The sequence below is a fragment of the Thalassophryne amazonica genome, chromosome 19 (genome assembly GCF_902500255.1).
Source record: "Thalassophryne amazonica chromosome 19, fThaAma1.1, whole genome shotgun sequence".
Taxonomy (NCBI): Eukaryota; Metazoa; Chordata; class Actinopteri; order Batrachoidiformes; family Batrachoididae; genus Thalassophryne; species Thalassophryne amazonica.
Genome location: NC_047121.1, coordinates 57,980,626 through 58,001,029, shown reverse-complemented (window position 1 = coordinate 58,001,029; position 20,404 = coordinate 57,980,626). Strand labels below are relative to the sequence as shown.

Genomic DNA, 20,404 nt, shown 5'->3' with positions numbered 1-20,404 from the left:
TTCCCCCACATCTTGGACCGACTTCAGACCAACATGGTCCCAAGTGCTCTCAGCTCCAGAGTTTTCCTCAACACACAAGTCGACTAAAATATGAAAATAAACTCAAGGACATGGTGAGTTTCCCCATCTTTTATTGGAAAAACAAAACAAAGGCGTGTACAACTTGGAATGTAGATGAACTGAACAGAGCGGTTGGAGCTCGCAGCACCCAAAACAATAAAGAAACCCTGCACAGCTCTGCCCACTAGAGTGCACCCAGCCCCACACCTATGAAACACGAATGACAAGCAACATGCAGAGAACCACACCTGAACCAGCTGGAAATGGGTTCTGTCCTTAGCTGGGGAAGTCTACGTGAGGCACTTTAAGTGTCTGCTGGATGGCTGAGTGCCACAGCAATGCCCCTCCTCCAAATACACAACATCAGTTCTGTTACGTGTACTCGTAAAACCCTCGTTACCTCCTCGAATCCTCACTGAAATGTATGCGCTACCCCAAGATGGTAAACAGGAAAGCGAGCAGCCCAGCATGTCGGAAAAACTCCACCAAGCAGTTTTAACTTTCAGAAAATGAAAAGAAAAAAAAAAAAAAAAAATTTTAAACAACAAAGATTCTGCTGGTTCCACCCCATGAAGTTTACGAGCCACCTGGACTCTTCACCGACGTAAAGACAAGCGTGAAAAAGGAAAACAGAATCTCAAACACCATGCAGGACCAACCCAGAAGCAGAAGAGCAGCAGCAGCTACCGAGCTGTGATCTGATTGGTCGGCCCACAGCACAATGCAAGTTCATTTAGAGCCCCTTTTGTTGTTTTTTGGCTTGTAGAAAAGGACAGTCTTTGTAGGGAAACAGTCAGTTGAAGTCATCAACACTGGACAGCAGAACAAATGGAGAATTTTACGTTAACATTTGAATCTTCGTCGCTGAATCCAAACATGGCTCATTTTTGGACCATCATGCTGACAAACTCTGAAGAAGAAAAATCACGCACATTACTTTATTATTAATATTCTGTTTTAATCATGAAATTCTAACATTTTAATATACTGTAAAATTAAGATATTTTTGATAATATATTCATAATAACAGTTGTCAGTCACGGACGCGCACCTCTCTGCTGTTTTTCAGGCTGTCTGATCACACACGTTTTTTTTCCCCACAATTTTACTGATAAAAACACTTGCACAAAGCCAAGCATCGAGGAGAAACTGTTTTTAAACAGGCTGCATTTATGACGAATGGCCGTGCACACGCACTGTCTTCTCACACAGTGGAGAGCGGCTGCTGCTTTTACAGTTACTATATCAAAACAATTATCACTTAAAAACGAGTCATAACACTTATGTAAACTTTGGAATTAATCTGCATGCAGTAAGTATTCATAGTGCTGCACTTTTCCACATTTTTTGTTACAGCCTAATTCCAAAATAGATTATTTTTCATCAAAGTTCTACACACCAATACCCCATAATGACACCGTGAAAAGTTTTTTTTTTTTTTTTTTTGTGATTTTGCAAATTTATTAAAAGGAAAAAAAAATAGAAATCAGGTGTACACAAGTATTCACAGCCTTTGCCATGAAGCTCAAAATTGAGCTCAGGTGCCTCCTGCTTCCACTGATCATCCTTGAGATGTTTCTACAGCTTAATTGGAGTCCACCTGGGGTAAATTCAGTTGATTGACATGATTTGGAAAGACACACACCTGTCTACATATAAGGTCCCACAGTTGACAGTCAGAGCACAAACCAAGCATGAAGTCAAAGGAATTGTCTGTGGACCTCAGAGACATGATTGTCTCAAGGCACAATTCCGGGGAAGGGTACAGAAACATTTCTGCTGCTTTGAAGGTCCCAATGAGCACAGTGGACTCCATCATCTGTAAATGGAAGAAGTCTGGATCCACCAGGACTCTTCCTAGAGCTGGCCGCCGTGTAAAGTGAGTGATTAGGGAGAAGGATCTTAGTCAGGGAGGTGACCAAGAACCCAATGGTCACTCTGTCAAAGCTCCAGCATTCCTCTGTGGAGAGAGGAGAACCTTCCCACAACCATCTCTACAGCAATCCACCAATCAGGCCTGTATGGTAGATTGGCCAGACAGAAGCCACTCCTGGGTAAAAAGCACATGGCAGCCTACCTGGAGTTTGCTAAAAGGCACCTGAAGGACTCTCAGGCCATGAGAAACAAAATTCTCTGGTCTGATGAGACAAAGACTGAACTCTTTGGCATCATGTTTGGTGGAAACCAGGCACCATCCCTACAGTGAAGCATGGTGATGGCAGCATCATGCTGTGGGGATGTTTTTCAGCAGCAGGAACTGGGAGACTAGTCATGATTGAGGGAAAGATGAATGCAGCAATGTACAGAGACATCCTGGATGAAAACCTGCTCCAGAGCGCTCTTAACCTCAGACTGGAGCAGTGGTTCATCTTTCAGCAGGTACAATGACCCTAAACACATAGCCAAGATATCAAAGGAGTGGCTTCAGGACAACTCTGTGAATGTCCTTGAGTGGCCCAACTGGAGCCCAGACCTGAATCTAATTGAACATGTCTGGAGAGATCTGAAAATGGCTGTGCACCGACACTCCCCATCCAACCTGATGGAGGTTGAGAGGTGCTGCAAAGAGGAATGGACAAAACTGCCCAAAGATAGGTGCACCAAGATTGTGGCATCATATTCAAGAAGACTTGAGGCTGTAATTGCTGCCAAAGGTGCATCAACAAAGTATTGAGCAAAGGGTGGGAATACTTAGGTCACTTTTTACATATTGTCATTATGGGGTGTTGTGAGTTGAATTATGAGAGGGAAAAATGAATTTACTCCATTTTGGAATAAGGCTGTAACATAAAATGTGGAAAAAAATGAAGTACTGTGAATAACATCTGGATGCACTGTATGCCGATTTTGTAGGATAAAATGGCGAGCACATCGTGTTGTTTATATTGTGGAAGGTCAGTCAGTCCCTCAAGCAACTTGCTACTGATCACTTCAGCCCTCTAGTTTTTATTCATCTCTATGGTCTTGATCCAGGAGCATCATAAATCCAGACTCACTGACATTTAACTGAATGCTAAAGAGTGTTAAATCACTGCTGGTGCATCAGATTTCATCAGCTTGTTTCCCGTCTTTTGATCTGAAAGTGCGTTCCATTCTGACTGTGCTTTGCTCTTTAAGTGAGCAGCTGCAGGACCTTATTTGCAAACTCGGTTCCTGTGAGCAGACAATCGGCTCACAGAACTTTGGTTTTCATTTTGACACTCCAAAAACTGGGCAGTAAGATGGTGCTACGGTTTGGATATTCAAGAACTGAGTGCATGTACTGATGCACTTTCACTTACCTTCATAGTTGACTTGTCCATCACCATCTGTGTCAGCTTCATGGATCATCTCTTCGACTTCCTCATCTGTCAGTTTCTCACCCAGGTTGGTCATCACGTGACGCAGTTCTGCCGCGCTGATGTAACCATTACCGTCCTGTCACACAGTCAAATATCATGATGCAGTGGTTTTTCTGAGCTGTGTAACAGAGATGCTGCCATTAAAATGTACATTTTGCATTAGATGCTGTAAGTATTTCTGGGAGTGTCACTGCATCTACCACACGATGAGTTCTGATTGGCCCAGGTGCATGCCCCATTTTTGTTGGTGTTAAACTGCTGATAAACATTACTGTGGAATAACTGACCATTTTCTGACAAAAAAGGTTTTGCCGTTAAGAGAGCCAAGATACGGCGTGTGGACAGAAGAAGAGTGTGAAGATGGAAACTGAAGGAGTAAAAATGAATGTCATCAGTACATAAGCCTCACAAGTAAGTTGTAAGATTTCTGGAGTGCATTAGATGAAGTGGCAGAAAGTGTACCCAAAGAAGAAAGAGTCATGACTGGAGCAGACTTCAATGGGCATGTTGGTGAAGGAAACAGAACTGATGAGGAAGTAATGGGTAAATATGGTATCAACGGGAGGAATGTGGAAGGTCAGACAGTAGTAGATTCTGCAAAACCGATGTAAATGGCTGTCAAGTCTTGCAGTATGCGATGGTGCCACGTTTCGCTACCTCCACAACACCAGGGAACTGCAATGGGTCCTCAATGGCAACCACAAAAGCAAGACCTGGTCTTATGTGTGAATGAGAGAGAGCCCACTGGAATAGTGCAGTTACAATGAGAACAGGTAGTGAAGGTAGATGAGTACTTGGGGTTAACTATCCAAAGTAATAGAGAGTAAAGGTAGGGTGGAGAAAGGTGACAGGAGTGACAAAAGGATACCAGCAAGAGTGAAGGAGAAAGTTTACAGACAGTAGTGACAACAGCTTTTTTTTTTTTTGTCCTTTACTACTGTACGACTCTTGTTGCTGCAACAACTGATTTTCCTCGCTGTGGGATCAAAGTTCATCTTAGCTGTGTTGTATGAATTAGAGATGGTGGCTCTAACAAAAATATAGGAGGCAGAGCTGAAGATGCAGTGATTTTCTTTGGGAGTGACGAGGACGGACAAGATTAGGAATAAACATATCAGAGGCACAGAACAAGTAGAACAGTCTGGAGACAAAGTCAGAGAGGTGAGACTGAGATGGTTTGGACACGTGCAGAGGAGGGATCCACAGTATATAGGGAGAAATATGCTGAGGATGGAGCCACCAGGCAGGAGGAGAAGAAGGAAGCCAAAGAGGAGGTTTATGGATGTGCTGAGGGAGGACATACAAGCGGTTCGTGTGACAGAGGAAGATGCCCAAAGAAGAAGAGAACTAAGATGCCATGAAATGAAGTAGCCCTTATTTCCACCAATTTTACCGAGACTGGTTTGATCCTCACTAGCAAAGACTTGAATCACTGGTCATTAAAAAAATCCTACCTTATCAAAAACCCTGAATGCCTCCCTAATCTCCTCTTCACTGTCTGTGTCCTTCATCTTCCTTGCCATCATAGTCAGAAACTCAGGGAAGTCAATGGTCCCGCTGCCTAGGAGACAGAAACCATAACTGAAAATTCTTCACAAGCTTCTGCTTTTGTTTGTTTCCATAGCTTTAAACGTGTGTATTCATCACATACCATCTGCATCTACCTCATTGATCATGTCCTGAAGTTCTGCTTCAGTTGGGTTTTGACCTAGTGACCTCATGACTGTACCCAGCTCTTTGGTGGTGATTGTGCCATCACCATCCTTATCAAAGAGGGAGAAAGCCTCCTTGAACTCTGGCAAGACAGAAGAAACAAAATAAAAAAACTAAATAGAAACTAGAGTGAGAAGTATGGGACAAAATGCAAGAACATGACATCAGTCTTATAATGGAACAAATGTCAGTCAAATTACAAGAAACTAGTTAGTCTGTTGTTTTTATAGGAAGAAACCTCAAGCAGACAAGAGTCAGTCATGTTACTATTTCCTACAGTCATTTTAACACACCAAAGGAACAACTCAAGACTTACAAAGCATGCAACAGCAAACGATTCAGCTAAACAATCATGAGCAAACCAGGGTCATTCCACAGTAATTGGGACAAACTTAAAAATTAGAATTCAGTCAAGAACAAAACTTTATTTCCAACTGCATAGATGACAATTTTCATGAAATGGTAATTAAATGTTGATAAGGGCATTTTTTGATGTTGTAAACTGTAATAAATTAGCCAAAAATCAAAATCCACTGTCCCGGAGGGGACAACTGTTAAATGGCTGGAGTATTCTTTGTCTTGTTGAAGTCTGCCATTCATCAAGAGATACTGTTGTACCTTAATGTACCAACAACACAGCATATTATTTTATTTATAGTTTAATGTAAGAAAATAACATCTTCATATAAAATGTCCCCTCTGTGATAAAATACGGTGAAAAAATGTTTCCGTTCTATCAGTGACTTAAGTAAAATTTATATCCTTTTATGAGCTTTTTACTTGAGGGTCATATTATCAATAAATGATGCTTAAATTGTCATGGAGGGGACAGTAAATTATAATGCAGACAAAATCAATTTTACAAGTGTGAAGACTTCACTAATTATGAAAGATATATATCTGAAATCATGGTTCTAAATTCTAGTGTGTATCATTTGAGCAACTGCAGGAAATAACCTACATGACTGCATCTCATAAGTGATTTTATTGGCCCCCTCCGTGATATACCACTAAAACATGAACATATTTTTAATAGACTGTCCTGAAAGTCCTTGAACATATAGTTGGAGAGCCCGTTGTTCTTTATAGTTACTCACAGAATATACACCATTATTACTGCAAATAATACCGCTATTACATTCTTCAAATTGTCTCCTCCGTGACATGCAAAATACTGTGGAATGCCTTTTCAGTGTTCACACTGACAAGTTCATTAAAAAGACTCCAAGGTGTTGATTAGCACCCCAGTGAAACAGGCTGCATTAGTAAGTCAGTGATCCTATTGATGCCAATCAGTCATCAAGGCAGCAGATTCCCCACAGTTCACCTCAAACCAAGTGTACCTCCACCGTCTCTCCAAGATGGCCCACCATCCAGCAAAGTGAGTTCCTGAGCTCAAAATAAACTGTAGTGCACCCATGAGATAAGGGTTGAATCTAATCTGCCAAAAATCTTGAAGGCACTGCCACAAAATATCTTTTGCATTCAAGCTGAACCTACAATTATCACATTTCCACAGAATACATCATGAGCAGATAACATTGAAGAGCATTTAGCATGTTCATTTTACCAGCTGTAACAAGCTTTTAAAGCACCCATACATACATACATACTACATACATACATTACAGCAGTGGCTTTTCATAATTTTGCAGCTTTTAACTAAATGAGAAAATTATTTTCTTCATACTGAAGAAATTAAACTGTAAGACCCCAGTGGACATGGACTAATATTAAACTCAAGTTTTGCACAAACCGTGGTTTCATAATGTCACCTTACCAGCAATTTGTTCTTCTGTTAGTTGATCTGCCTAAGAGAGTAAGGCAGAATAAAGCAATCAATTAATTGATGGCCTCAACAGTGAAAAGTTGTAATGTACATTATAATATAAAGTAAAACAAAAAAGAAAAAAAGTCCACTTCCTGTACTGGTTACACTCGTGGCATGGGCTCACCCCACCACCACACACACACACACACACACACACACACACACACATTTGTAATGAGCTGGAACCAATTAAGACACCCAGAAATGAAATGACACTTGTGACTGCGCACACAGAAGAAGCATCTTTCCAAACAGACCTGATGGTTCTTTTCACTACCATCCTTAAAGAGTAGAAAACGGTGATCTGGTCAGTTAAAAACATTTTAAACAAACATTGCACAGGGTCTGATATGCAGACTGGAACATCAACTATGCCTGCAACATTTTTTATTTATCAATCTATCAATTTGTCTAATTCATATTTTTCCAGACATTTTTTTGTATTCTTTCCCCAAGCTATGAAACTGATTCTGGCAACCAATCATAAGCATTTTCTCTCTTTAGACCAGGGGTCACCAACCCTGTTCCTGGAGAGCACCTGCCCTGCATGTTTTCCACATCTACCTACTCAAGTCACACCTGATTTTTTAAAAGTGGTGTTTTCCAGGTCTTGATTGGCTGAGCACACCTGATAGAGTTAATTGCCTGGGAGTGGAACAGTAAGTTAGAAAACATGCAGGGCAGATGCCCTCCAGGAACAGGGTTGGCGACCCCTGCTTTAGACCGCTAGAAACACTTTATGATACATGTGTTCTTTCAAACCCAGTCGGGGTGGGGCTATTTAAAATATTTAAGAAATTAAAGATTTCCAGTTATTCAAATGAAAAAAATAAATACAAGAAACTATGTATCATTAAAAGTTGAAAGTGGAATATGCAGTGTACGGTTAAACTGAAATGTTTCCAAGGCTTCTAGCTTCCACCATGTGAGGTATTTCCAACTAAAACAAAATTTCAATGTTATTTCTTGTAAAGACAGATCAAGCCATTTGAAAACTGGGCAGTGGAAAAATAGAGATGGTTACCAAACCACTTTAAAATCTAAAGAATGTTAGCTCCATCTGTGGTGTTGGGACAAATTCAAATCTCGATTTGATCAACTTGCATTTAAACACTTAGTATTTGCTTTCTTTAACTTTTACAACTGATGAACACACACACACACACACAGGTGATGTCACATGATGGAGTGAGCTGATCAAGTCACATGTGATTGTATGAATATATAAGTCCAGTGGTGTGCCAAAATATTTTAGACATTTTAAAAAAAATTTGGCAAGTGTCAGCTTTAACAACTGGAAAAGTAACAGAATACTTAAAAGGCATGAGATAGTGAAACATTATTTTCCATTTGAAACTTTATATGAAATAAATGAAAAGAATTTTTTTTTCTCAGTTCCACTAAAATGAAAGGAACCATGTCAGGAACTGGACTGCAGCAGTCGGTTCTTTTTGGTTAATGGTAAGGCCTGCAGTTATTCTGAAAGGTAAAACCATTTCACCTTGAATTCCACAAAGCAGATATCTGTCAGGTCTGCCACCAGCTTTGCAGCTTTTGGTTCTGGTTTCACCTCCCTACCACAGCGGTGCTTCAGATCCATACCTCGCCCCCCTGCAGGCAATCCAGATTTGAGAGTGAGGCCATCCAATGCCCCCCGCACCATCACCAAGCCTTCAGCAAGGCTCTCAACCTGCTTGCAGTTTTGGATGCCCTGTTTTTTCACCTCAAGCAGCTCAGCCTTGGTGGCGTGCAGGCAGTTCCTCAGATCCTGCAGCTCTCGGACGAGGCCATCCACACGGCTGCACGTGGAGTCTACCAACATCTGAAGGAAGACTCTGTAGTTTCTCTCCTGCTGCTGAATGAGCTCCTTGTAGAAGTGCTGCTGTTCATCAAGCAGGTCATAGACGGTGGACAGACTCACCAGCTCGTCTTCTGCTGGATACACAGCCACTTTCTTATGCAGCATGGCAACAGCACAGTGATGAGAAACCAATGTTCTGACAGGAGTCCAACACTGATTAGTCCCTCTTGATTTGTTAAACACATTGATGAATGGACATTTTTTTATAATCAGTCTGAAAAGACAGATGTAAAGTTGAAGAGTCACGAGTAGAAGCAAAGAACTCTTGCAGTCACCCAAGATTTTGAAGCACCAGACTGAATGCATAAATGGCTGACAGACAACTGCAGGATATGACAACAGTAAAAGATTTCAAAATCCTTCTAGGTGGACAAAGTTTCCTTATCTTCTGGAGCCTTACATGGACAATGCCTTCATCTTCAGAGGATCTGGAAGACAATAGTTTGTCCTTGTGTTGAAGTCTGTCCAGTGTCAAATCTAGCAATTTGTAGAAATCGCTCTCTTTCTTTCTTTCTATCCTCCTCTATTGCAGTACTGAACGTACCAGGCTGTCCGTCCTCGTCTGCGTCCAAACCATCTTACTGAAAGGCTCAGCTATCTGTGCAGTAAAGGCAGACAGATGAAGTGTCCACCTCCTGCAGGAGTCCAACAGTCTGTGTGAGGTCAGACTAGGTCACACCAAGGTGTCAGACAAACCCATTTAAACTCTCACAGTGTTCATCTGAACTCTGTCATCTCACTGGTCCAGTTTCAGCTCCAGGGGAGGATCAGCTCGCCGGTCAGGTGACCTCCTACACACCAACACTTCAGAATAACGCTGAAATGACCTAATCCAATGAAAACTAACAGCAAATAGGTAAAAAAAAAAAAAAAAAGTAGAGGTGTTGATAACATGGCACCTTGGTTCAACCAGTACAGAACAAAAACAGTTCAAGTACAATAATGTTTTTGGTGGAAATGAGAAAGGGACACTGGCCAGCAACCTTCTGATATCGCACACATCTCTGCATGTTGCCGTTGGACTGACTAAAAGCTCCCCCCCAAATATATATATATATATAAAATTTTTCAGGCTGTAATTTTTTTCCCCAAAATAGAGTTTCCTTATGTTTGAGAGGTCACTCTCACATTTCTGAGGTGCAAATATGTAGAAACGACTCAAGAAAATGTTTTATATTTAGTTGTAACTTTGTGGAACAGCCTCCCTCATCATGTGTTAAATGCTCCCAAGTGTTATTACTTCAAAGGAATACTATGATTATTTTTAGTGTTTGATTTTGACGCCTCGCTGGAGAGGTGTTCCGGGCACGTCCCACTGGGAGGAGGCCCCGGGGAAGACCCAGGACACGCTGGAGGGACTACATCTCTCGGCTGGCTTGGGAACGCCTTGGGGTTCCCCCGGAGGAGCTGGAGGAGGTTTGTGTGGATCGGGAGGTCTGGGCGGCTTTGCTTGAGCTGCTGCCCCTGCGACCCGAAAATGGATGGATGATTTTTACCTCCGCCAAGGAGGTTATGTTTTCAGTCGCATTTGTTTGTTTGTCTGTCTGTCAGCAGGATAACTCAAAGTTGTGAACGGATTTTGATGAATTTTTGTGGAGTGGTTGGAAATGACAAGAGGAACAAGTGATTAAATTTTAGTGGTGATCCGGATCACGATCCGGATCCCGATGCTAACGCGTTAGCATGTCTATGGCATTTTCAATGTTAAAAGTTAGCATTAAGCAGTTGCAGCTGTCATCACATTCGGGTGCATTTGTTTTCAAATTGTAATATTTCTTAAATTTATTTTTGTTTATATATTAATAATCTAATGATTATTATATACAATTTTAGATTAAGAGACAAAAAGAAATAGATCACTGTGCCAAGGAGGGAATCTCTTTAGGGTCAGTGACCCTATGGCCTTGTTTAGAGAAATGTTTCATAAATGTTAAAAAAAATTCATATATTTGCAGTTAAGTTGAATAATAAATTGAATTTTGTCTCTTATTTGTTTTTGTCTATAAGCACATGCAATATCAATATCAGTGCTCAGATGACAGTAGCTTCTGGGAAAGGTGCAAGTTGCAATAAACTGTGATGCCAAGCGCTAAGGATACATGCTATCCAGTCACAGCAGATGAAGTTTTTTTTAATACTGAACAAACCTCATTGTTAGACTTTTTTAGGTTCAATGATTCCACGGTGTGTAGATGTTATGGCGTCAGTGACCCCATGGCCTTGGCGGAAGTTTGCACTCTGAGTGCTTCTAGTTATTGATTGACAATGTTGTTATGGTGTTTGATGACTTTTACTGTGCTATAAATGAGTTTTATACAGTTATATTTATGAGTTTTACTCGAATGCTTTTTTTAAATGATGAATGATGTGTGCTTTTATTGTATTTTTACACACATTTTATGAATAATTAATGATTATTGACAGTGATTTTCCACCACAGCTGCTGACAGTCTGCATGCTCTTATCAATAATATTAAGTTTTGTCCTGAATACGATTTAAAATCAACAAGAACTTCATTTAAGCTACACTTTGAACATACTTCAAGAGGATAACTTGCTGAAGCCACGGCAGAAAATGCAAGAAAACACGCAGAAACTGTCCTTTACAAGCACATCTGGTGTTACTGCTGGCAGACAAATTACCACAACTCTCGTGGCTGAGATCTCTGGGTCGCAAGCTCACAAACAGAATTCAATGGAACAAGATCTTGAGTTGGCATTCCAGTCGTTCTACTTCTATGCTGAAAGCCAAGAGCTCATGCCTTCTGACACCACATGTGGCATCATGATAACTTTTTTTTAGCACATAACTGTCAGAAAAACAAAACAAATAAATATGCCAGCATTGATACGAGGACTTGGTGATATAGGTATAAGAAGATAAGATGTGATAAAGTGAATGAATGTGAGAAGTTGCAACAATGGCACACTGCCCCTAAGCTGTAGGCGGAACCCCATCCATGCCCAAACATGAATCCCACAGCCACAGCACTGCAGCCATCATAGGAGATGTGCAGTCCATCAGTCCAAACAAAAAGACCAGAACAGTCCTAAGAGCACAACATTATCAGATACAGACCCCAGCCCTGACTAGACATGGGCCCCAAACCCCACAAAGGCAGCAGAGACCGCATAGCTGAAGCACCAGAGCCAATGGGAGCGCATCCCACAGCCACTTCCATCAGGCACACACCTACGGCATCAAAAACACCAGCCATCCAGAGGGCAGCCAATCCCATATAATCCTCACACCCACCCCTCAGAACTGTGGTTAACAGCAAAACCACCAGACAACAGAGCCTCTGCCCACATGGGTAGTCATACTTTCCCACTATTCATACTTTTTATTGTTTCTGGTGCAGGTCTTTGGTGCTTGAGTGTCCAGGTGATCAAATTATTCATTTCAGTAACAGGTGACCAACAAAATGTCAACATTCGGCGCATGTTGAACCACATAATAAACCTTTGGTGGGGAATCGGCTGATTCACATAAGTGCCGTTGCAGTGGTTTACAGACGGCCTTGACGCTCCAATTCCTCAATCAGCTTCTCAAGCAAAATCAGTGTATTTATTGATTCCACAAAGATTACAGCATCCGCTGTGATGTCACAGACAGTAAACGTTTTATCAACAACAAAAGCACCTAACTCACTGGTTTTCACAACCCCACCCAACACTCAATCCATGTAAACATTGAACAGTGGAGGAGCCAAAACATATCCATGACTCGCCAACTGTGACCAGGATTATTGTGTGTTATGCATATCAGTGAACACAATTACTTCCTCACATGTCAAGGCCAGTGTTTTGAAACAACATGCATAATGCATCAACTTGTATGAAACAGGCTGTAGTAGCACTGGTTTAATCATTCAAGCCACTTTGATATCAACTTTTTAAAAAATTGACAAATGACTCCATGAAAATAATCCATACCTGTGACACTATTTAGATTCATCTATAGGTCAGACATTAAGGATACTTTGAAGTCTGGTAGAGTCTGTGTCAGAAGTGACACTGATTTAGTATTATTTGTTGAGCTACGTAAACCACAGCTGGTACACAAAGTCCAACTTTCTGCACGGTATCAGAATTCTACTCCAATATAACAGGTCATAACACCAGGAGTAGCTCCCATTCATACATTGTTCCCATCGTACAAATCCTGGCTTGAATTCTTTAACATACTCTGCTATCAGATGGTGTAATTATCTGCCTGACAACATATGTAATAGTGTCTTAAACCACACCCATTATTTAAAAAAAAGTTTTAACTTTTTTTTTGTTTGTTTTTACTTATTCCCATTTTTGCTTGGGATGCCACAGTGGATCTGGGATTGACTGCGTGTTTTGGCACAATTTAAGATAGGTGCCCCTCCAGTATGAGCCATAGGGAGCACACGCCTTTAATTTCAATAAACAGCCAAACAGAGTGTATATTATGGATTTTTTTTAACATCAAGTTATTGTGTTGCATGTCATTTTGTGCTTGTTTGTAAGCAACAGTGTGTTTTTAGTAGCATTTTTGCTGACTGTGAATCTTTGCAATTTACATTTTTTAATTTGTTGCTGTAAGAACCAGTGTACATTGTGGTCCTTAAACTTACTTTTATTAAAAAAAAAAAAAAAAAGAAGAAAAAAGAAACTTACACTTATTTTAATTTATAATAAATATGATTGCAACACTACGTGCACTCTGATTGGCTGATTTCCAGTCTGATATTTTCCCATATCAAATCAAATCAATTTTATTTATATAGCGCCAAATCACAACGGTTGCCCCAAGGCGCTTTATACTAGAAGGCAAAAGCCATGCAATAATCACAGAAAAACCCCAACGGTCAAAAGATATCATATCAGACCAGTTACCATGAAAATCGGTCTCTACGGGAATATCAGATTAGATTATGCTGAAGAGAACTTTGTTGATCCCTTGGGAAGACTCCCTCAGAGTAATTGAGGTTACAGTAGCACTGTATAGCAGCACACAGGGTAAGAAGCACACAGAGTGCCAAAAGTGAAAATAAAAAATAAAAACACACCTCTGTGTTTTTTGGACGGACCTCGCTAACGCTCTGTCCGTACTACCAACAACTCAGTCTGATATTTACCCTGAACAGACCTCATGCTCATTTAATAATCCTTTACTATTAAGAGAATTATATTTGTGCTAAAATAAGGATAATACTTCATTGTGTTATCTTCAGCGAGATTATTATGTACATGTGGTTTTAGTGCGGAAGGTTCCCAGTTCAAACCCCACCCCTGCCACATTTCTCCATGTAATGGTGTGGAGTTGCGTCAGGAAGGGCATCCGGTGTAAAACTTGTGCCAAATCAACATCCAGATTCACCTTGTATTTGCTGTGGCAACCCAGAGTGAAAAACAAGGGAGCAGCCAAAGGAACTTATATTGTTTCAGTTTTATTTCCTTAAAATAAATAAATTGCAAAGTTGGGCCAGATCAGAAGTACTGTCAATCTTCCAAACATTTATCAGAGATTTCTGTACATTTCAGAGAAAATCTACGCATTTAGAGTGCTTCTACTTAAGTGGCGGACATATTCAGAAGTGCAAAAACTTGATTTGGTCCACTTCCCAATAATGTGTGGAACATAAAAACGCAAATGATACTTAAATTTAAACATACCATCTAGTTTTGGTGTTTTTGTTGGCGGTATGTGGCTAATAACAGGTGAAAAACTAAACTAACTTAAGTTTGTCTGGCGCTAACTATCTGTTTGCTTATTACTATTTTTTTTTTTTTTTAAAGTCTGCGGCGGTTCGCCAAAACAAACTATACAACGTGTCGTTGATTTAGCTGAACAGAACTTAAACTAGAACAGAACTTTTAAAACAGAAGTCTCACCATAGTTTCTGCTGCCGCTCCAGGAAGAAGAGACACGAACGGAGCCCGCCGCGCGCGCGCTGACAGGAAACAGCCGCACAACGCTGCTCTGTATCCCTACGCTTCACCGGATTCTAATCATCAGTAAATAATCAGTTATCAGAAAAAAAGTTTAATCGCGTCTTTGATAATCATGGCGTGTTTATATTGGTAATAAATATCGATTTGTTACATAAATACATGCTAATTACATTTTATTTGGTACTTTACTTAGATATTGTGACAAATTTAGCATACTTATCGTTTACAGACATTGACGTAACAAGCATGCGCATTGACGTGGTTTGCAAAAACGTGTTAAATTGATACCACAAGACAGAAAGAGATCAGGAAGCGATTCTGCGGTCTCTGAATACGTTCGAAACCTAGATTGTACCGCAAAAGCAAGGTATTTTTCAACCCTAACCTCAGTGGCGGCACCTGGGGGGGGGGGGCTTGGGGGGCTTAAGCCCACCAAATAATGAGCCAATCTCCCCCTCAGCCCCCCCCCCCCCCCAATAATTCTGCCAATAATGTGAATAGCGACTGACATATTTGTGAATCTCAACTGCAGTTTTGCGCTGAGAATGTCTCAATATTGCATAACTGAGCAAAGTGATGAATGTGTGTTCGGTGATCCACCAATGCTGAATCACCCTTCATAAACAGAATTTTCAGTTTTGCAAATAAACATTTATTTGTAAAAACCCACACACAAGTTACAAATCAGAAATTTGTGTTTATGGATCACAAAGCACGTGTACAAATCAGAGGATATTTGTAAATCACCCTCTGTGCATGAGACAAATTTAACTCCATACTCCAAAAATTTAGGTTTCCTAAATATTTATTATGGCCATTCTTGAAACTTCACTTATCTTTATTTATACCTATGTGCAAGTTTACTGAACATGCAATCATTCTAAGTGACGTGTGTGTGTGTGTGTGTGTGTGAGTGTGTGTGTGTGCATTGATACCACATTTTAGAGGAGCACGGGTGACTAAAACATATACCTTGGTATTTATAAAGCAATTTACTATATATTGTTCATTTTGACAACATTTTGTGGAGTCCCCCCCCCCCCCCAACAATAATTTCCTGGTCCCGCCACTGCCTAACCTGATCTGTCAACAAACCCACGTGACCACATTCATGACATCACGAAAAGTATTGCTGCTTTGCAGGAGGACGGAAGTGTTTAGTGACAGCAAACTGATCTTTGCAGGCGAAACAATGGTCCTAAAGGTGATGACTCTTTCGTACCAGGTCCCTTTTGGACAATTCTTGGATGCACTGGAATTACTTTTTAAATCATATTTTTCATAGGTATAAATATAATACATATGTATCCACAACAGTCTGGGAGCATGGACTGCATCTACCACACCATGGAACCACCTTGGATCCTGGATGGCAACCATCCAGGTAGACAACCGGTCCATCCCCACATCTCTAACCATTGGTAGGCTGCAGCCAGGTGAAATGTGGGCATGCTCTTGGCCTTTTTAGCTACTTGCATCCTCAACACTCAAGTATCTGCCTGCTGCATCATGCACAAACATCATATGGACAAAATGTCAAAGGTGACCCTCCCTCACAATGCAAGTGATTCTTGTCATCCCAGTCTCCCCAAGTAACCACTTATTTGACACAAAGGTTTGTGCAAACCAGCAGCTTAGATGCTTTTGTTGGGGAGGTTCACCAGCTATGACTTTTTGGACGATGCTGTGATCTTTGTAGAATCAGTGGATACTCTGATTGCAGGACTTGAGAAGCTGCGTGAGGAATCAGAGTGTCTGCATTTGTGATGGTCCTGAATTCAGACTAAGATCCAGGTTTTCAGTGACTTGTTGGACCCATCAGAAGTACATCTCTGTATGGTGAAAGTGTAGAACTTGGAGAGACATTCACTGATCTCAGCAGTAATATTGATGTCTCTGTGTCCTCAACCTCTGAGATGCCTGGGAAGATCTTATGGAGTCATGGGGTCAAAGATCAGGGGTGCCAATATTCACAGCAGCAACAAGAAATACATTTTAAATGAAAACAAAATCCTTTGTAAAAAAAAAAAGAAAAAAAGATGTACTTGTAATTTAGCCAGACTCCTTACATTTGGCTGAAATGAATTTATATGAGGCCGTTGAAGTCATGAGATTCAGTCACTCTCCATAACAATGTAGATTTCTTCTTTTCCTGTGTACTGCATTTCTGAAGACTTGAAAATCTAAACTTGGCTTCAGAAGATTTTCTTGTAAGACCAGCCTATTCTGACATACAAAATAGAACACATCTTGCCAAGCACTGGTGTATATGTCAAGATCCTCAGTCCAGATTGGCAACCACCCAGGCAGACAACCCGTCCAGCCTCATCTCCTGAGCATAGGTAATGTATGGGCGTGTTCTTGACCTTTTCCAGTTGATGGGTCCCCAACACTGAGGCACCAGCAGACTACATCATGCACAGAGATACATGCTCTCTGGACATAGAGTTGTAGTTGACATTCCCTATGCAACTGATGTGTCTTATCTAAGGTTCTCTAAGTTAGCTTTTGTTTGACACATTCATTCAACAGGAACCAAGTATCCATTTTCCAACTATGTCACAAACTGGGCACGTTTTTAGACCCTGCAATTCTGCAGGAATCTCTTCCCCTTAGAACATTATTAATCTCCATAACTACAACACTACAGTAGTATTAGACTAGCATGCCCAGCGATGAGGTAGCGCAGTGGCTCTGTGGTTAACACTGTTACCTCATGGTGAGAAGGTTTCAGGTTCTCTTCCCACATGATCTTTTCTGTGTGGAGTTTGCATGTTCTCCTCATGTTCACGTGGGTTCTCTCCAGGTTTGAGCACCTGGAGAGAACATACAGGTTAGGTGAACTGGTGACTCAAAGTTGACTGTAGGTGAGACAGTAATTGTGTTTGTCTGTCCATATGTGACCCTGCAACAGACTGGCGTCCTGTCCAGGGTGAACCCTGCCTCTCTCCCAGTGACCATGTGGATAGGTTCTAGCTCTCCCGTGACCCTTATCTGGAATAAGCAGGTATAGAAAATTAATGAATGAATGTCCAGTAATGCTGCTGTGGATGCTGAAACCAACCCACCAAAAGGTTATTTAGTATCTGAAGGCTGGAGGTCCACCTAAGTACGAGATGCAGTTCTGGTTTCTACAGTCCTCAAATGTGCTTATGACTTCCGTCCAGAAAGGTGAAACCTGGGAACAATCTCCATTTCTTTATGACTGATGTAAATGAAATCCAGGACATATTCAGTGACTTGGAAATGTTCATGTAGACATCTATTGACTTGTTTAAAGACATGTAGTTGAAAAAGTGTAATTATTCCCATCCCAGTAATTCTTATATGTCATTTTGCTCCCAGCATGCACCTGGGCCATGAAGCATAGTTTTAAAGTGCTTTAAGTCAATCAATCAATCAATCAATTTTTTTTTTATATAGCGCCAAATCACAACAAACAGTTGCCCCAAGGCGCTTTATATTGTAAGGCAAGGCCATACAATAATGATGTAAAACCCCAACGGTCAAAACGACCCCCTGTGAGCAAGCACTTGGCTACAGTGGGAAGGAAAAACTCCCTTTTAACAGGAAGAAACCTCCAGCAGAACCAGGCTCAGGGAGGGGCAGTCTTCTGCTGGGACTGGTTGGGGCTGAGGGAGAGAACCAGGAAAAAGACATGCTGTGGAGGGGAGCAGAGATCGATCACTAATGATTAAATGCAGAGTGGTGCATACAGAGCAAAAAGAGAAAGAAACAGTGCATCATGGGAACCCCCCAGCAGTCTACATCTATAGCAGCATAACTAAGGGATGGTTCAGGGTCACCTGATCCAGCCCTAACTATAAGCTTTAGCAAAAAGGAAAGTTTTAAGCCTAATCTTAAAAGTAGAGAGGGTGTCTGTCTCCCTGATCTGAATTGGGAGCTGGTTCCACAGGAGAGGAGCCTGAAAGCTGAAGGCTCTGCCTCCCATTCTACTCTTACAAACCCTAGGAACTACAAGTAAGCCTGCAGTCTGAGAGCGAAGCGCTCTATTGGGGTGATATGGTACTACGAGGTCCCTAAGATAAGATGGGACCTGATTATTCAAAACCTTATAAGTAAGAAGAAGAATTTAAATTCTATTCTAGAATTAACAGGAAGCCAATGAAGAGAGGCCAATATGGGTGAGATATGCTCTCTCCTTCTAGTCCCCGTCAGCACTCTAGCTGCAGCATTTTGAATTAACTGAAGGCTTTTTAGGGAACTTTTAGGACAACCTGATAATAATGAATTACAATAGTCCAGCCTAGAGGAAATAAATGCATGAATTAGTTTTTCAGCATCACTCTGAGACAAGACCTTAAGTCTCTGCATTTAATAAGAATATACATAAAATGTAATTTTGAAAGCAAATTACCAAACATTAATGCTTCCTCAACCGCGTTCCCATAACACACACACACACACACACACACACACACACACACACACACACACACACACACACACACACACACACACACACACACACACACACACACACACACACACACACACACACACACACACACACACACACACACACACACACACACAAGTTTTTAGAATTTTAGTGTTTAAAATAAGGTCGGTCAACAGTGATGGACTATTTTCTTTCCTATAGGCGGAAGGAGATATTACAAATATTACACCTGAAGGTGCAGGAGAGCAGCACACTGTATGGAGAGCAGGGAGAGGCTCCGCAGGAGATCGCCTTTTCTGAAGTAATCGCTGATTGGACGGATCAACCCGCAAAATCGGATAAAGTCGCTGATTGGGCTGCCGCAATCTGCAATGCGTCAAATCCATCAAATCCCAAACATGGCGCGAGAATGAATGCGGGGGAAAGGGGGCGTTCCTACTTCCGCCCACAGTAACACTTAGTCATAGGTGTGAACTGTCACCACTTACAGACTTTCTGACGTTTTGAGCCCAGTCATGACGGTCGGCAACGGGAAACACAGAGCCGATTGAAAACTGCGCCACCTACAGGTCACTTGGCCAAGAACGCTTCAGACTCTGGTCAAAGTTTTAAAGTGTGTCGTCATATTTGTGTTTAGTTTGAAAAATCATATATTTTGTCATTCATGCAGATGTATGCAAAGCAGTTTTGAACTTGTCAAGGGAGCTGAAACTCATCTAAAGTGCAACAATGATTTATGGAAAAAAAAAAGAACGAGAAGTACAATTAGTGGAAGAGTATTGGTGAAAATGTTTAAATCTGTGGCCTCAAGTTACTGCGTATGATGGCAATTTGAAAAGATCAAGAGGCTCTATTCCTGACTGATTGTGAAAAATTTTCCAACATTTAATTAGATCTGCGGCTGAGCCATCTTTTGACAGAATATAATTGTAAGTTATGTCAATCACTGGGAGTAGGACAAAGAGCCCAGACCGAGACCTGCTTGGTCCCTCTCTGTGAGAGGGTTTCAAGTAATTAAGACCTTCTATGTACTGTACTGGTTAAACCATACAGATGAGGAAAATTCTAAAAGAGGACTAATATATGAGGAGCCAGAACACATCCCAAAGGAACTCCAGTATTAGAAGTATTAAGTGTAAGGCCCCCTGACTGGGCAGTTAAGACATGTTTATGTCCTGTGGTGCGGAGTGTAAATCAAAAAGAGTGTGAGGTGAAAAAGGAGATGTACGTATTGATTTTAAGAGTCA

The 20,404-nt window shown here is 41.1% G+C and overlaps 1 protein-coding gene across 1 annotated transcript; it reads right to left on the bottom strand.

Moving 5' to 3' along the window:
- Positions 1-114: 114 nt before the first annotated feature.
- On the bottom strand, positions 115-14,741 carry LOC117500591 (calmodulin-alpha-like). The gene is made up of 6 exons (XM_034159320.1): positions 14,675-14,741; positions 6,895-6,925; positions 5,053-5,196; positions 4,856-4,962; positions 3,342-3,477; positions 115-970 (listed from the first exon to the last, which is right to left on the bottom strand). The coding sequence occupies exons 1-6, from the start codon at positions 14,675-14,677 to the stop codon at positions 942-944; spliced, it is 450 nt and encodes a 149-aa protein (XP_034015211.1). The 5' UTR covers positions 14,678-14,741; the 3' UTR covers positions 115-941.
- Between the last annotated feature and the right edge of the window lie 5,663 nt (positions 14,742-20,404).